Genomic DNA, 18156 nt, shown 5'->3' with positions numbered 1-18156 from the left:
TTTGAGTTTGATTTATTTAATAAATATCTTTCCATTAATAAGTAATAAATTGATAATAAATTTGTGTGCTGCATCATATAGCATTGCTTTCCTTAAATATTTTTTCAAAATTGCATTGTATGTAATCATTTTCTTAGATCAGTACTAAAAGTATTCTAAAGTACATCTCATTGTATGTAATTTTTCTTAAATCAGTACTAAAAGTATTCTAAAGTACATCTCATGATCATGACGAATCAAACAAATCGAAAATATTATGACAACTTTTGACTACAGACGCTCCCCTACTTACGAACATTCAACTTACGAACAACGGTACATACGAACATGTCTGCAAATTGCGTTTAAGTCCAAAAATGTTCGCAAGTCCAATTTTGTATTTCGCGCCTTTTTTGGAGTAGTACTTCTTTCCGCCGCTAATAGCGACGCCTGGCGCTGTGAGAGCTCAGCTCACCCAGCATCTACCTTCTTCTTCGTTGCAATGCGGAAGTGCGTGAATGTATCTCCAGTGTGCAAAGAACCTTTTTCATTTGTATCATTAAATATCTCATGCATCCAATATTGAATATGGTTGGTAAAAAAGCTAAAGGCTTCTATTGAGGGAGTTGCAAGGAAGAGGCAAGCCATTTCATTTGAAACGAGTGGCAATAATAACGAAGCTTGATGCGCGTGAGAGTGGTGAGCTTTTCACGGGCATTGAATCGTTCGACCGTCAGTACCATTTATAAACAGAAAGATCGAGCAGCAGGACCCAAATATTGAACGTTGCACAAAGTTTGCAAATCAATTGAATGATGCCATACAGTGCTACCGCATCATTTATGATGAAAAAAAGACAACTGTGCAATCGTCATTAGGTCGCTTATTTTGGCCAGTTTCTAATACATAAATCTCTCTCTCTCTACAGTACTGTACATATTCTCTCCATTTTATTAAATGTTTTTTTTTCAGTACAAACCAATGCGTGTTACTTATACAAGCCTTAAACATACAAATGCACTTATATAAACCTTCAATATACTTATATCGGCCTTAAACATAAATTATAATACAAAATATAGCACTGAATCAACTTACAAACAAATTCAACTTATGAACAATCGCTCGGAACCAATTGCGTTCGTAAGTAGGGGAGCGTCTGTATTAGTATATGTTTATCGACTGCCAAATAACGGGCGTTTTCATTGACTCAAAGATGATGTCTGACTCAAAGCGCGCATTGTGCATCTAACCGTGTATGTGATATCTAATGGGCTCGCTCGTCTGCGGCGTCATGTTAGCTCAACACAAACCCGGAAGTGAAAATCACCTTAAAATTCCTCATCCATTGGGCCAAGAAAACTCAAAGTCCAAAAGGATGGCGGATTAACTACATTTTACGGTCATAATTGACGAACAACTTTTTGAGTAGTGAGTGCACGTTGTCCATTGACGTCATACGCGCTGAACGAATCATGTCTTGAATCGGGCATCACTTCCTGGATTGTTGACACACCCGGTCCGGAACAAAATAACCCATCAATCGGAAAAAGAATATCGGTTTTATTTATTATATGAAACGAAGGGTGTTAAGTTATAAAGAACGTCATATGAACGTCGAGCGTGTAAATACTTGCATCACAGGGGCAGACTACTAGAGTGCATAGCAGCTCTGTTATTGTTGATATGAAATTGCGGCTTTATGCTAACGTCACGTAAATTGAAATAGTTTAATAATTGCGAGACAACTGCATCCAAGGTTAGTAACGTCGCCATCATTACATATGTGTGGATGATTTGTAATTTGTCACTTTAGCCTAGTCTTAATCTTGCAGTTTTACACGATCACTGATATTCAAGATGACAACATGTCCATCTTAGATTGCATTTCCTTCTTGTTTTGTTGTTTGTTGCAGTTTGTTCTTCAAGAAAACAATATTCTAACGTCATCGTCATGATTAGAGCATATTTCAAAATCAAGTCTGCATGTAATATTTGACGTTCCACAGAGTAGAGCATGCAAAAGGAGGGTGATCACATGGAGGGTGCTGAAGACCAGGAGTCTGGAGAGGGTATGCACGATACTTCTGAGCAAACTGCAAGAGAGTTAGTCCGAACGAATACACCAAGTCCAAAACCTTCTCAAGGTTAGGAAGACTTCAATTTACAGGAGAACCCAATTTACAATCATTACCTGCAAAAAATATATATAAGCGGCTTTCCTTGTTTATTTTTAGTGTCTTATTTGGTATGACAAACGTATGATTTACACCACATTAATTCTTTTTTTTTTACTATTACCTCACAGCCAGCCCACCCAGGTTTGTGTCTGCAGAAGAGCTCATGGAGACAGCAAAAGGAGTCACTCAAATGACTTTGGCACACGAAATAATGGTTAACCAGTCTTTTCAACTTAAACCCTCTGAGTTCCCCGAAGGAAGGTATTTTTCTTTTTCGATTAGATTTTGGAATGATGCATTGAGTTATTTTTTGTAATGATAACCCGTGCACGACCTATGTACAGTTTGCAGCGTAGAGTGAAGGATATTTTGCACCAAGCATTCTGGGATTACCTGGAAAGTCAGTTAAAGGAGGATCCACCAAAGTATGGCCATGTTATTCAACAAATGGCTGAAATTAAAGAGGTGAGATTCAGTTGAAAACTCTTACTAAGTTGTGTAAGTGTTATTTGTTACTAATCCTCTGTTGCCCCAAGAAACACGCTCAGGGACAGCCCTGAATCGGTGGCCAGCACAAGGACACAGACAGCCATTCACACTCACACTCATACTTAGAGGAATTTAGAGTGTCCAACCAGCCTACCAAGCATGTCTTTGGAATGTGGGAGGTAACCGGAGTACCCGGAGGAAACCCACGCAGGCCCGGACACAGCATGCAAACTCCATGCAGGTGGCCTGACCTGTATTTGAATCCAGGACCCCAGAACTGTGAGGCCGACATGCTAACCACTAGCCGCCGGGCCGCCCGTAACCCATAAATATTGTCAAGGACTGTAGCCATGGAAAGTTGCACACAAGCAATGACAAACCACTGCCAGTGAAGTCTGTTGCACACACCAAACGTCATTTACTTTGGCATTTTGAACTTTAATTGGTGAAATCATTCTGAATGTTGATTTGCATTTATTAGCCAGGTTATTATCTATCATTTTTCTGCAGACGTTGCTATCTTTCTTGCTGGTGGGCCATGGTCACCTGCGCTGCCGTATTGAAGAGGTCCTTGACTTGACGCTAATACAGCAGCAGGCAGAGAAAGGAGCAGTGGACGTTGATGCTTTATCCCACTTCATTATTGAGATGATGGGATCACTCTGTGCCCCCATTAGGGATGATGACGTCAAAAAACTAAAAGAGATGACCGATTTTGTCCCTTTGCTTAAGTAAGTCAAAGAAAAAGACACTTCAGTACAGATGGCTATTATACAATGTAATTTTGGAATCATTAATAGGTAAAGTTTAGTCTCTTTAAACTTTTCTAGGTGTTTTGTGGTAACGTAGTATATAGCTGATTAGGGTTGTATGCCTCAAAAAACTAAAAGAGATGACCGATTTTGTCCCTTTGCTTAAGTAAGTCAAAGAAAAAGACACTGTAGTACAGATGGCTATTATACAATGTAATTTTGGAATCATTAATAGGTAAAGTTTAGTCTCTTTAAACTTTTCTAGGTGTTCTGTGGTAACGTAGTATATAGCTGATTAGGGTTGTATGCCTCTCTTTCCAATTATGTATACTTTTTGAGACACCGAATTCCTTGCTTCCCTATGTGTGTGTGTGTATATATATATATATATATATATATATATATATATATATTTGTGTGTGCATGTGTATATATATGTTTCTATATATGTATATGTGTATATATATATATGTATGTATATATGTGTGTATATATGTGTATATATATATATGTATATATATATGTATATATATGTATATTTATCCTGTGTGTAAGTGACTTGCCGCCTCGTGGTATAGAGGTTCACTCGCCTGACTTTGGTGTGGGCAGGCGTGGGCTCGATTCCTGCTGGTGGCGGTTATGATTGTGAGTGTGTGTGGTTGTTTGTCTCTTTGTGTGCCCTACGGCTGACTGGCGATCAGTCTAGGTTGTAGTCTGCCTTTTGCCTGAAGCCAACTGGGTTAGGCTCCGGCAACCCCTGCAACCTTTTCGAGGATACGCGGTATGGAAGATGAATTAATGAATGTAAGTGACTTGTTCAAGTCAACATTTCCATTATTTAAATGCGGTAGGGGAAACTATTATGTAGTATATCTTTTAAGTATGAACAAGTGTTATACATTACTTAAAACAGACTTAAATCTATATTTAAGATTAAATAAAGTCAAAACCATGGTCTATATAATTCTTCCTTTTGCTCAATTTTCATCATGTGCTACACAGCTTGGCAATGACTTTTTTAATTCCTCTCTGTTTGGTCCACATAGTGGATTAGTGCTGAAAGAATATCTGTGCCTTGGCCTCCCTATGTAGATCATCTCGCTATGCTTGTACAGCTTTCTCTGTGTTTCTCTGGCTTCCTTCTGCATTCCATAAACATGCATGGGCTAGACCAAGTTCAAAATTGCTAAAAGATGAAATGGGTTGTGTAAACAGGTACAGTGTATAGTGGCCCAGCGATTAACAAGTGATTAGTCTGACTGCTGAATGTGATCCCAATACAGAGAACAATTTTGTTTCAATTGGTACAGACAACAATATTAGTCTACAAATATTAATAACCTCTTAACAAGTTTCTGTCATCCTCCTATTAGGGCCATATGCTCACTGTTGGACCTGATGAAGTTGGACATGGCAAACTTTGCTGTAAACAGCATCAGGCCCCATTTGATGCAGCAGTCAGTTGAGTATGAGAGGAACAAGTTTCAGGAGTTTCTGGACAGACAGCCCAGTAAGTGCATTACCTAAGTTGTCTTTTGCAGCCATTCACTGTAATCTAACGAATTAGTTTGTTTCATATTACATACCTAAACTGTGGACAAAGTGTGAAATGAAACGTTTCTTGTTTGGAAGAGAATTGTTAGAATGCGTTATTTTCGTCATATTTAATTTTCTATAACATTCAAGTAGGGGCCCCCGCGGCTGTGGTTAGTGTGTTGGCCTCACAGCTCTGGGGTCCTGGGTTCAAATCCAGGTCTGTCCACCTGTGTGGAGTTTGCATGTTCTCCCCGGGCCTGCATGGGTCTCATCCGGGTACTCCGGTTTCCTCCCACATTCAAAAAACATGCATGGTAGTCTGATTGGACACTCTAAATTGCCCCTAGGTATGGGTGTAAGTCTGCATGGTTGTCCCTCTACTTGTGCCCTGCGATCGGCTGGCCACCTATTTAGGGTGTCCCTCGCCTCTGGCCCAGAGTCAGCTGGGATAGGCTCCAGCACCCCCCGCCACCCTAATAATGATAAAGCGGTTCAGAAAATGAATGAATGAATGAACATTCAAGTACAACTTTTTTCATACATTTAGATGTTGAGCTCAATTATTTTGCAGTTGAAAACACACATTTCTCTTTTCCAGATGCTTTAGACTACACTGAAAAGTGGCTCAAGGACACAATGAATGGCTTGAGCGAGGCTTCTTCCACTGGCGCATCAAATGATCCTCCTACTCTCCTCCCTGGTCACGTTCATAATCAAGCATATTTGCGACTCTTGAAGTGGGAACACCTCGTAGAACCCTTTCCCGAGGTTACCACTTTGATGTTTATTCATTCAATTGTTTCTTCTTTGAAAAACTATTTTTGCCCTACAGTTGGATTTGCTCTCTGAGATAACCTTTCACCCCCTTTTTTAATTATATCTAGACAGTGTTGATGGATCAAACTCGGTTCCAGGAAATGCAGCAGAAGACAGAAAAGTTGGTTTTGCTTTCATCTATATTGCTCATTGTTTACACTACTACGGGGGAAGCCATCGCAGGTCTTCCAGGACTCATCGAGAGGCTTAAAAACATCGTTCATGCCATGCTTGCCGACATGCACACACCGTGAGTACAATCGCCTCGAAAAGTTTTGTTTAAACATGCCATTCATCCATCCCTTAGATCAGTGGTTCTTAACCTTGTTGGAGCTATCAAACCCCACCAGTTTCATATGCGGATTCACCGAACCCTACTTTAGTGTAAAATCAAATGTGATTTTTTTTCAAGATATATAAAATCCTCGCAGTACTGATTGGCTAAGCAATGTCACGTGATCATCTGCAACCGGTGATGGTCAAGCAGGGCATGTTACCGTGAATAGGCATGATGAGTCAATGTGACTTGATGTTAGGTTCATCCAATTGTACGTTTATCCTTAGGTTTTTCCAATTCAGCTTTCAATAAAAAAGGCATCTGTAGTCACATCACATTTAATTCTTGCAAGAAGAGAATACATCCGGCCGCTCGCCCCACAAGATTATTCTAAAGAGTGGCATTATGTCCTGCCCATTTAAGGCCTCAAATCAAAACAATTACAAGGTCATCGATTCCAATTGCGTAAGCAAGAAACAAAACAATTCCATAATCAAGCAAACCTAGCGTCAACCTAGCGTCACAAAGGAAAAACAATATGCGAGTTGATTGATAGCCATCCGCTGAATCAACAACAATTTAAGCATCCTTCACAGATCTTCATTGCGAACTTGTATCTGGGGAAAGGGTTGAGGCGTATCTTCCAGTACTCAGTCCTCGGAGCAAGAACTCAGTGTATTGTTTTTATGTCCTTGCGAACTTGTATCTCTCGCTGGACCCAGCTGTCCTGGAGAGCGACCTTGGCGTAAGCGTTTGTCTTCGTTGAAAGCGATCAACACATATATATATATATATATATATATATATATATATATATTGTTTAATATAGTTACACATTTAGGATGAGCATTACTATTCCTAATAAGCAAATATATTGATTAATATAGTAAGCATGTATATTATAAGGCTTTATATTCATTGCAAACACATTTATAATAATGATTACTCCAACATTCCCCCCTATATTATAAATTTGCACATGATCCCCTTAATAAAACTTCCTTTCAGCTTTATTCCATTAATTCCAAATGAACATATAGTAACATCCCAGAATGAACCCAACATTCCCCCCTTTTTTATTATATGTTCGTTATTTATTTTATGGCAAATCCAAGAAGAGAGGGATATCTCTGTTGGCTGTTTTAATTTTACCCGCTTAGGCCCTACTCGTTCGGCAGGTCTGAAAGCAGAAAACAAAATCATTTTCGCCATCATTTTTCATCCTCGGAATTACCATGCTCTTGAAATTCACTGCTGTCGTCAGCACGCTTCATTAGTAGGGGATACAATTCATGCAATTTAGAATTTGTAGGGGCAATCGCAGTGGTCATAAGTCGGCTTATCAAAGATCTTAAGCAGGGAATAATACAACACCCACATAATGTCAAAATCGTAGCAAAAAGGGCTACGGAAAATGCAACAAATTGGGCCAAATCAAAAGGACATGCCACCAGCTTTCCAAGGCGGAATTCTCCGACTCCAGAATGCTTCATATTGCCTCCGTGGCAGGGGCTCCACCGAATACACAGCTTAGATTCGATCCGGGACTAAGCTCGTTTGTCGATTTTCTCGTAACTCAAACCGACGTTTCCCATTGAAATGAACTAAAAACAAATGAATTCGTTCGAACCCTCTGAAAATACACCACAAACAGGATATTGGATTGGAAAAAAATGTTTTATTTGCTCTAATTCGCCATCTATTAACAAAGTATCAAATAACTATTGGTTTAATAGTATACTAAAATGTGTTTAATAGAACTAAAATTAGACGGATTTCGCGGAGGGTAGAGAGAGAGGGACAGAGAGGGGGCGAGAGTGGGAGACTTTTTGCACGGCAATGCTTGTAACAAACTAATTTAAAAGAACTTGGATTACGATGCAGACACACTCAAAAATAAGTTTAATCGAACTACACTAAACTTAATTTAAATTTTGATTTACATTTTTATACCTCTCTTCCCCCGGCCGGGTTGGCTCTGTTTGCCCCGCCTCCACCCTGAGTTTCAGATGCAACCTATCGATGGTAGTTTCCTTTTGTATTCCCTTCAAAATATTCCGAAAATTATGCACACAAATGTCCTCACAATAGGATAACGTACGACCATTTGCCAACGAGTAGTATATATAACTCTTGTATTAACGATCGCCCCGCCATTCGCAATGACTAACGGGAAAAAAACACTGAAAAAATGCAACGCTCCACCCAGTGCTCACAGAGACATTACAAGAGGGAGTTGCGACCAGAGATACATTACACGAGGGAGTTGCGGGGAGAGAGACAGTGCCCATGATGTTCTTATGAGCAGCCTCTCACGTCCGCTGTCTGCTCGTAGATCAAAATTTGTCTCGTATCTCAAGACAAATATTTGCCCGAAATTTTACTCGTATCTCAAATTTCTGTGAAATTTTCACCTCAACTCAACAAAACATATTATTAAATATTTAAATACGTTTTTGTATGCTCGGAAAGTCTACCTTTTTCAAACTTGTAATATATAAATATGATTTCTTTAATTATGTCGCCAAACAACTTGTGAATAAAAATTGAATGCTATAGTTTATTTAAAGTTAAACATAATAAGATCAAAAGTTTAAACTGTGAAAATGTACAATTGGAAGGGAAAAATATGTTAAAATTTCATGTTGCCAACAAAGCTTATAAGGTTGGGACAGTGAACATAAAAAGTCATCTCATTTTCTGAACCGCTTTATCCTCATTAGGGTCGTGGGGGGTGCTGGAGCCTATCCGAGCTGACTCCGGCCCAGAGGCGGGGGACACCCTGGGTGGCCAGCGAATCGCAGGGCACAAGGAGAAAAACAACCATTCACGCTCACACTCATACTTAGGGGCAATTTAGAGTGTCCAATCAGCTTACCATGCATGTTTTTGGAATGTGGGAGGAAACCGGAGTACCCAGAGGAAACCCACGCAGGCCTGGGGAGAACATGCAAACTCCACACAGATGGACATGACCTGGATTTGAACCCAGGACCCCAGAGCTAACCACTCGCGCCACCGGGCCGCCCCATAAAAAAGTCTGGAAAACTAAATTGCACAAACAGCACAAGGTCCATTGTCAAAATTATTGAGCTTAAAAAGTGCTTCTCATAGTGGCAGTGTCTCTCAGTAGCCAAGACTGATAGAGGATGTTGCGCAGCGAGATAGTGGAACAATATTATAAAGATGTTACCTCCCTGGCAAATTGCAGAAAGTTTGAAGTTACACTCATCTGCAATGCATAACATCCAAAGATTCAAAGAATTTAGAACAATCGGTGTGCGTATGGGTCAAGACCAAAAAAAAAAAACGATGGATGCCCGTGATCTCCGTGCCATGAAACGGCACTGCACTAAAAACAGGAATGTGACTATAAAGGAAATCACAAAATGGACTCAGCTGTATTTCAGGAAACTGTTGTCGATGAGCACAATAAATAGGAGCCAGAACTACATGTGTTTTCTCTAAACTAGAGGTCATTTAAAATATGTGGCAAAGTACTAAAAAAAACTGTTCTGTGGTCCAACGAATTGCAGTTCTAAGTTCTTTCATGGAAAAATGCTTTATAATGTCTTCTGGACTTAAGAGCACAAGGACAAACCAAGTTGATGTCAGCACTTAGTTGAAAAATTACCCAATCCGACTGTTGGACTTGAGTTGATTCGAATTCCAAATTTTATGACTTGCAAACTTGACTCCGACTTGACTCGCTTCGGTCTGTGACTCAACTTGTCTCGGGATACAATGACTCAAGACTCGAGGACTTCACAATTTTTATGGGCTTTTACACTATAGGTTTGTATTTATGAAAGTGTTACCAAAAGCATAAGGACAAAAGCTTTTATAGCTTGCTTGCAAGCTATTACTTCAGCTTTTACAATTTGGATGGGGATCATTGTCACATCATGAACAGTGGAAAGGAGTTAACAAGAGTTGCGGGTGAGCTGCTGCCTGTCCCTAACTATGGACATCAGGCAGAGTACACCACAGACTGGTTGCCACTGCCAACCAGTCGCCGGCCACGTAGAAAAAAAACATTCATACCGACTATCATCCCGATGGAGAACGCGTGTTTTTATGATGACACAACCTCATGACTTGGCTTGACTCGACTCAACTCGACTTGACTCAACAAATATTTTGACTTGACTTAATTGACTTGCCCACAACAGGAAAGACTCGGGACTTGCTTGAGACTTGGCCCAAATGACTTGCGACTTGCGTGTAACTCAAATCTGAGGAACTCATGCAATTGTCTGGATATTGAAATGACCAGTCTGTAGCCCAGATCTTTCACCTATTGGGACATTTGGTGCATCATAAAGAGGAAGGAGTGACAAAGAAGGCCTGAGACATTTGAACAGGTAGAGGCATGTATTAGACAGCACTAAACTAGAAAAACTTGTTCCCTTGGTCCTCATTTGTAAGAAAGAAAAAAAGAATGTATGAAAATAAAGGGGTGCCTAATGGATGTGGCCTTGTCACAGTTTTTTTTTTATTTGTTGACCCCATGAAATTTAAAATCCCCGTGTGTGTGTGTGTGTGTGTGTGCGTGTATATATATATATATATATATATATATTGTGTATATATATATATATATATATATATATATATATATATATATATATATTGTGTATATATATATATATATATATATTGTGTGTATATATATATATATATATATATATATATATATATATATATATTATATATATATTAAAATAAATAAAATATATTTATATATATATATTTTAATTTATTTATTTATTTTTTACTCACAGTTTAAACAATTAATTTAATAAACTTGATAAATTGGCAGTTCCACATCATTGCATTCAGTTTTATTCACAATTTGTAGTGTCCAAACTTTTTCGGAATCGGTTTGTAGCTATAAGCAAAGACATATTGTTGTGTAACATCTTTTTTGTGTGTTTAATAAACCATTATACCTAAATGATGGTTTGAATTCTGGCTTGCATTAGGTACGTATATTATTGTGGCTGTGAAAGGTACTTCTATCGGAAAACCAAATCTTTGGCTTTTGCCAATTTAAAACCTTGTAAATCATGTTACTATTCAACCCAAGACCCACAATAATACAATTGTTAAAATTCATAGCCTACTTTTTATGTCAAGCCTGCTCAAAACTAAAACTAGCTGATATGACTATATTATGTATTATTGATTAGTGTGTGTGTGTGTACCTACAAGTCAAAATATATTCCATAATGTCTCCGCAGTGAAAGACAGTTGTTTTGCATTTGAAATGGTAAAAAGTATACCCTATTTAATAATATTGATGAGATTTTCCACTAGTTGTGTTGCTTCATGCAAATATCATTGCCTTTTCAAGGTCTTTCAATCTGCAAGAGACCTTGTTGACCATTGGGGAGAAACTCTGCTTGGAGCTAAATGAATGTTTAAGACAGCATGGCTATGCAATGTTAACTCATGACCAAAAGGACACATTGATGGGCCAAATCTCAGCCACCATCCAGCCAGACAACACGGTCCGTCAGCTGATGGGTAAGTGAAGTGTGTTTAATTTTTATTACAGAAGTAAAGCTTGGACTGACTCGCGTCTTCTCGGCTTGCTTCTTTCAGGCTCTCGGGTGCAAGGATACCTGCTGGCCTCACTTGAATCTAGTCAACACAGGACCCCTCCTCCTCCGCCTGGAGGTCTTGCACCTGTCAGCAAGGAACTAACAGAACTTTGTGCTCGTTTTAGTTTACTCGTCAACTTTAATAAGCTAGTCTTCTCCCCATTCTACCAAAAGATTCTCCACAAGTGCTTCTCATCAGAAACTTGTAGCAGCACAGAGACCTAAGCACTATATTGTGGACAGTGGTTTGTCGTAGGTAAAGCTTAAGTTCTACTAAAGTAGCTGATTATAATGATCAGCAGTGCTTGACAGTAACAATGCTCAGAAGAAAATTAAGATACATTTAAACATTTTAAATACTTGAAATAGAGCTGCCAACCTCCGCCGACCCCATTTCAGGAGTACCCTTGTCCCATTTCCGGAGTCAAACAAGAAGCAATACAGTTCTGTGAGAGTCTGGATTTCTTAAAAGTTTCATCCAAATTGCGATCCATTCTGCGCTTATTCGTAGCAGGCATATTGATAAGTGGTGTACTAGAACTTCCTTTAGAACAACCCCGGAAATGATAGAATTTGTTTCAAAACAAAAGATTGGTGGTTTAGTCAGCCTTAATAATACTTACAGTGGTACCTCGAGATACGAGCTTAATCCGTTCCGGAACTGAGCTCGTATGACGAGGTTCTCGTAACTCGAACGAACGTTTCCCATTGAAATGAATGGGAAACAAATTAATTTGTTCCAACTATCTGAAGAAAACACCAAAAACAGGATATTGGATTGGAAAACATGTTTTATTTCTTATAATTCACCATCTATTAACAAAGTAATAAATAACGAGTGGTTTGATAGTAATAATGTGTTTAATAGGAGTAAAATTAGACACATTTCGCGGAGGGGAGAGAACAACACACACGGAGGCGGAGGGGGGGGGGACTGTTCGGGGTGACTTTCTCCACGGCAACATTGCACTCTTAAACGAACAAACAAATTTAAATTAACTTGGATAACTAAAAAAACAGACACTCAACTTTTAATGTAACTTCAAACAAAACTAAATTCTAAATTAGTTGTAATCTTTTTTACCTTACTTAGTTCTACGGGTTGACACCACCTGGCCGCTCCGCCGAAGTCTTCAAAACAAACGCATCAAGCGTTGTTTGTTTTTGTCTACCCTTCAAAATATTTCGATAATGTCGAATACAAATGTCATCATAATACGATGATGCGCGACCACTTGCCAGTTTGTCAGGGTGAGTCTTTTCAATAAAATCCGAAACCTCTTGCCACTTCGCGAGCATGTTTTTGATATCTTTTGTAGCCGCCTCTTCCACCGCCTCCTCGCTACTAAGTTCCGGCAACAAATGTTCACGCTCCTGTAGGTCGATTAAATCCTGTCCGCCTGGGCATTTTTTTCCAAAAAAGACCAGTTTCATCGCAGTTGAAAACTTGCTGGGGGGTGTAATTTTCCTGGGCGATAATCAAGGCAAATGTCTTAATAAATTCCACCGCAGCTTTCGAATTGCAACTCGCCGCTTCTCCGTGTCGGATTACAGAGTGTATTCCAGATCGTTTTTTAAATTTTTCGAACCAGCCATGACTCGCTTTAAATGTTTGTGAAGTTGTTGAAGGCTCTCCTTTCGTTGATATCAAATCTATGTAAATTCGGCTGGCTTTTTCACAAATGGTAGACTCGGCCAGGCTATCTCCTGCTAATTGTTTATCTTTTATCCACAATAAAAGAAGGTTCTCCATCTCGTCGTGAATGTCACTGCGCCGGTGGGAAATCATAGATAGTCCTTTGGTTGGCCTCTTCTCAATAATTGCGTCCCTCTGCTTAAGGATGGAGGATATGGTTGACGTATTCCTCTCGTATTGCCGAGCGAGCTCGGTAACACGTATCCCACGCTCATGTTTTTCAATTATTTCGCGTTTCATGTCCATTGTCAACGGTCGCCTTTTCTTAGCAAAACTTTGCCGATCCATTGTAATACGTATTGTTTACCTGGTATGTAAATGTAGACCAAGTGGGGGGAAAACGCGTGTGGAAATGCAAAGTCCGCCCACCAGTGCTCGTAGACATATTTTTTACACGAAAGAGATGCAAAAACAAAAAAATGCCATGGCGACCTGGCTTGGTCGCATCATGAAATTTTGACCGCATCACGGGCGAATTATTCGATCGAAATTTCCCCCGTAAGACGAGCATTCCGTATGACGAACGGTCGTATGACGAGGTACCACTGTACTTCCCTTATGAAGAAAAAAAACAAATGTTAAAGCGATAGAGGCTAACTAGGCAATAGATTCCGAATCGATTGCCATGCTGAAGTCGCACAAGACGAATTATTCGTCAACTTGTAACCCGGACGATTCACAAAGCGCTCGTGTTACCGAATTATTCCGGTTTACAGTGCAGTTCGAATGAAGTGTGCAAGCCGTAGCGATGGTGTGAATTTCTACGCATTTCAATTGAAAATCTGGTATTTTTCCGAAATTTTCGGGGATTTCCGGAGTTTAAAGAGGTTGTCCGCAGTCCCGGAGTTTGCGTTGCATTTCCAGGTAAACTCTGGAAATTCTGGAGTAGTTGGCAGCTCTGTTGAAAATATGGTGTTACAAACTTGTGTATTACATTTTTTCTCTCTCTAACCCATGACTGCAAAAAGATGTTCTATATTCATAAAAGGATTTAAAAAAAAAACAAAGCAGGGATCTCAAAGTCAATTTAACTGGGGTCATATATCCGGGGTGAGTGTGAGCCCTATCAAGTATTTCACAAAAAAAGCTTCCAAACATTCAAAGTATTTAAGCAATCTGGTCTTCTCAATCTTAATGAATAACAGCTAAGAACATGAACTGTTCTTTTGAACCGAGTACATGTTGACCTTCTGTCATCTCTCTGCTATTTTGCATATTGTCTAGTTAAGCCATGATTTTTCAATTCTCTAGCATTGAACTTTCCACTAATATACATCAGAGTCAGGATGCCCTTTCTCCTTTTGTCCAACCTTGCCTTTCTCTGGAGCAATAGCTCTGTGACACAATACATTTTGTCAAGCACCACCGAAGAGTGTCATGAGCCTTAGTTGTGGACTCTTACAAAAGAAAAAAGACAGAAAACACAAGGCAGTTATTTGTGGTCTCCATAAACACTTAGATATCAATTAAGGGGCTACAAAATATTGTCCTGTGGGCTACAAATTTGATCACCCTGTAGCAATGTTCCCTCTAATTTTTTTGTTTGTCTGTGCAGAAAGACAACCTCCCTGAGCACACTGAGTACCGGTGTGAGCAACATCATCATTGCTCGCTATGGGCACACACCAGTATCACACCTGCCATAAGCAGGTGCATATCTACTACACATAAATGATGTAGTAATAATAAAATGTAATGATTAATATCTATGAATGGGCGGCCCGGGGGATGAGTGGTTCGCGCGTCGTCCTCAGCTAAAAAAAAAATTGGGATTTTATTTTGTGCGCTCCATATGATTTGCTGTGCGCAGAGAAGACGAGAGTAGTGCGCAATTGCGCATGTGCGCAGCTTAGAGGGAACATTGCCCTGTAGTAAGTAACAAAAAGTCTCTTACAAATGTAACTCACCTTTAGAGAAAAGTATTATTAAAAAATCTGTTATATTAGAATGAATTAAAAAAATCACAAATACTTTAAAATACAGAAAATTAGATGCTACCATGCCCTGCAATTGGCTGGCAACCAATTCAGGGTGCCCTGTGCCTGCTGGCCATAGTTGGCTGGGATATTCTCCAGCACTCCCTGCAACCTTTGTGAGGTAAAGCAGTACAGAAAATGAATAGAGACCACCACCCAGCTACAGGACTGTGGGCGTCTGCATCTGAAAGTAATGTACTTACATTCCTGCTCTCATTTGCACCTGCACCTTCCCCCTTCGAATGCTTACGGGCCAAGAAAGGCAGTCTCCCTGGTAGCTAAATATCCTCGGCTCAGAACCACAACAAACTTCTGCCTCCCTTGAATTTCTGCAGGTCCTTGCTGTAATGGTAGCCAATGATACTGTGCCGAGTGTCAGCCTTTACTGCACAATGCACCGCATTCCCTGGATGATTTTTCCCCTCCTTAGGTTTTGTCATGGCACGCAACCACTCGGAGCAGTCGCACGTTATGGGCAAAATGACACAAACACCTGAGATAGTATGTCTTTATGCACCCGGTAACTCAATGGCTAACTTCGTGTACTGGTAAAATTTGGCCAAAGTTACTATAAATGTCAACCCAAAAAGACCAAGTTGTAATTACTAATCAGTTCTTTGTAAACGTAAATCATGCTTTTTTATTACTACAGTCTTCCCCCGATTATCGCGACTTTACTTATCACCAATTCACTTCGTTGCAATTTTTTCCTGCTATTAATAATGCAAAATGTTTTTTTTTTTCTTTAAGTTCATAAAAATGAAAATCCACGATCGAACTCGCAAGCGGAAGCCACTCATGTAATCCGCTTGCTACTAGGACTCAGCACTGGAAAAAAAAATAAAGGTAGTTATAATAGGGCTGACGCTACTTATTAATAATTTTTCGATAATGTCTGGTCTACATTAACCATGATATTCGAGGGATAACTATACAGATATTGGTCAACTATAGGTATTGTGCTTGGTGGTACCCATGTATGTACACGTTATACATAGCTCATACAGGACGATTATTGCCCGATTTTGGCTTGACAGAAGCACGGATAGTGGTGGCCAACTTCTAAATGTAGGGTTGATGTCTCGACGCCTCTTGAAGCGTGACATATTCACCAACTGTCACATAGTATGAAAGTCCGATTCCTACTATTTTTTGCTTATTGTTGACCAAACGTATAACTTCGTGAATGCTGTGTGTGCTCTTTGTGTAAATAGAGAAACCCATTCTGCCTTCTTGTTCATAACAAATGTGTTGATAAATTGTTCACCTCGAAGCATGTATGGAGATTTATTGTCCTGTCCCCACCATCTAAGAAAACGTCCCTTTTCCCCTTTCTGAACAGCAGTCAGTGACTATTATGACATGAAGGGTCTTTTATCTGTGTGGCTTTTTGACAGCTGCTTGTCCCAGCTCCTGTTGACGTCAGTTGTTGAGGGAAGTCTTGTAGTGTCTTGGGCGTTCCGAGACACGTGTGACTTTATGACACCATAACTTGTAATCTGACACTTTTACCCTAAGAAACGACCAAAATCTGACCAAATCTGGCATTAGACATTAATAATAATGAAAATAAATTCCCCAAATATTTTATAGCAATTAGAATACAGTCATTGGTTTGTGAATTAAAAATAACAAAGCTACAATATGTTACATTTTCAAAAATATTATATATACAGTTGGTTGTTTGGATGATTTGTGATGGTCTGGCCACTAATTCAGGGTGTCCCCCGCCTGGTGCCCATAGTTAGCTGGGATAGGCTCTAGCACCCCCTACGACCCTTCTGAGGGTCGGTGATGTGGAAAATGAATGCCTGAATGTTTGTACGATTTATGCTAGGAGCCAGTTTACTACTGTAAACTAGCTTACTACTTACAAATGTAGAACCAAATACTACGTTAAAAAATAAATAAAAAATAAAAATAAAAATGATAAGACAATGAATGTGTCACTTAATCATAGAACTGGTACCACATCCTTATGTGCTTAATGTGATGAATACCTTTTGGTAACATCAAAGTACATGATGTACTGTGGAGTGGTCAAATTGCTGTGTCAATCTGTTGTCTCTGCACAGGACATTTTTTTAAGTGCTTAGTTTTCTGATAACAAAAACAACGCTGACATGTTTTAAAAATAATAATAATAATAATTGCAGGTATCTAGTAGTTGGGGGTCGAACAATTTGGGTAAATACAACATGTATTTGAAGCCACTTACTGAGTTTTGTTCAACCAGCACCTATTAGTGTATTTCATTCTCAATAGGTTCCTAAAACATTAAGGATTGTGTGCTCTTCCGTACTAAATGTAATGAAACACAAATGTAATTATTTTCTTAAGAGGATTTTTCCAACTTTCACACTGGTTCCTGAGGGCTCTGTCCATTCAGTCAGTGTTCAACATCTCTTGTCCCTCGAAACTAGTCTTTGGCTTACCCACATAGTGTATATCTTTTTGGCAAGCTATTCTTAGTTAAATAAGGACTAAAAGTGTTACTCCGCTATTGAATGAGAGACTATGTAATAGACATAAAAAGATTGTAGAATGCTTTGTTTGTGTGTGTTTTAATGTCTTTATTTTCTCGCACCACAGAATGCATAATGAATCCACTTTTCAGACCATTTGGGCGCAGAAAAATTGACTTCATTATGGACCAACTTGAACTGTGTAATATTACTGAGAAATGGTTTAAAATACTGAAAATGTTAAGTGGAACTGACTTCTCATGCACATGATAAATTTACACATGTTGTGGATGTAAGTAACAATTTTAATAAAGCATTGTGTGTGCCTCAGATATTGTAACTTCATTGTACCATATTCAGAGAACACCGTGAATACATTCAGAA

At 39.2% G+C, this 18156-nt stretch overlaps 1 protein-coding gene across 3 annotated transcripts; it reads left to right on the top strand.

The window, feature by feature from the left end:
* Positions 1–1375: 1375 nt before the first annotated feature.
* tcp11l1 (t-complex 11, testis-specific-like 1) lies at positions 1376–18102 on the top strand. Of its 3 annotated transcripts, none has more exons than XM_077596220.1 (10): positions 1376–1738; positions 1994–2126; positions 2288–2420; positions 2504–2624; positions 3159–3379; positions 4774–4910; positions 5535–5704; positions 5821–6002; positions 11386–11558; positions 11637–18102. In XM_077596220.1, the coding sequence occupies exons 2-10, from the start codon at positions 1997–1999 to the stop codon at positions 11858–11860; spliced, it is 1491 nt and encodes a 496-aa protein (XP_077452346.1). In that variant the 5' UTR covers positions 1376–1738; positions 1994–1996; the 3' UTR covers positions 11861–18102. The 3 variants fall into 3 exon arrangements, with proteins under 3 accessions (XP_077452346.1, XP_077452345.1, XP_077452344.1); XM_077596219.1 differs by having other exon boundaries at positions 1896–2126; XM_077596218.1 differs by having other exon boundaries at positions 1378–1738; positions 1989–2126.
* Positions 18103–18156: the final 54 nt, after the last annotated feature.

This window comes from Stigmatopora argus, chromosome 3 (assembly GCF_051989625.1).
Source record: "Stigmatopora argus isolate UIUO_Sarg chromosome 3, RoL_Sarg_1.0, whole genome shotgun sequence".
In the NCBI taxonomy this organism is placed as follows: domain Eukaryota; kingdom Metazoa; phylum Chordata; class Actinopteri; order Syngnathiformes; family Syngnathidae; genus Stigmatopora; species Stigmatopora argus.
Note: the sequence above shows the minus strand (reverse complement) of the source record. Positions and strands in the feature narration are given on the sequence as shown.

Bases quoted from the DNA above. Each gene is read 5' to 3' on its own strand.
- tcp11l1 (XM_077596220.1), top strand. From the start codon at position 1,997: ATGCAAAAGGAGGGTGATCACATGGAGGGTGCTGAAGACCAGGAGTCT. The intron at 2,127-2,287 runs GTTAGGAAGACT...ATTACCTCACAG, and splicing joins AAGTCCAAAACCTTCTCAAG to CCAGCCCACCCAGGTTTGTG. The intron at 6,003-11,385 runs GTGAGTACAATC...TGCCTTTTCAAG, and splicing joins CTTGCCGACATGCACACACC to GTCTTTCAATCTGCAAGAGA.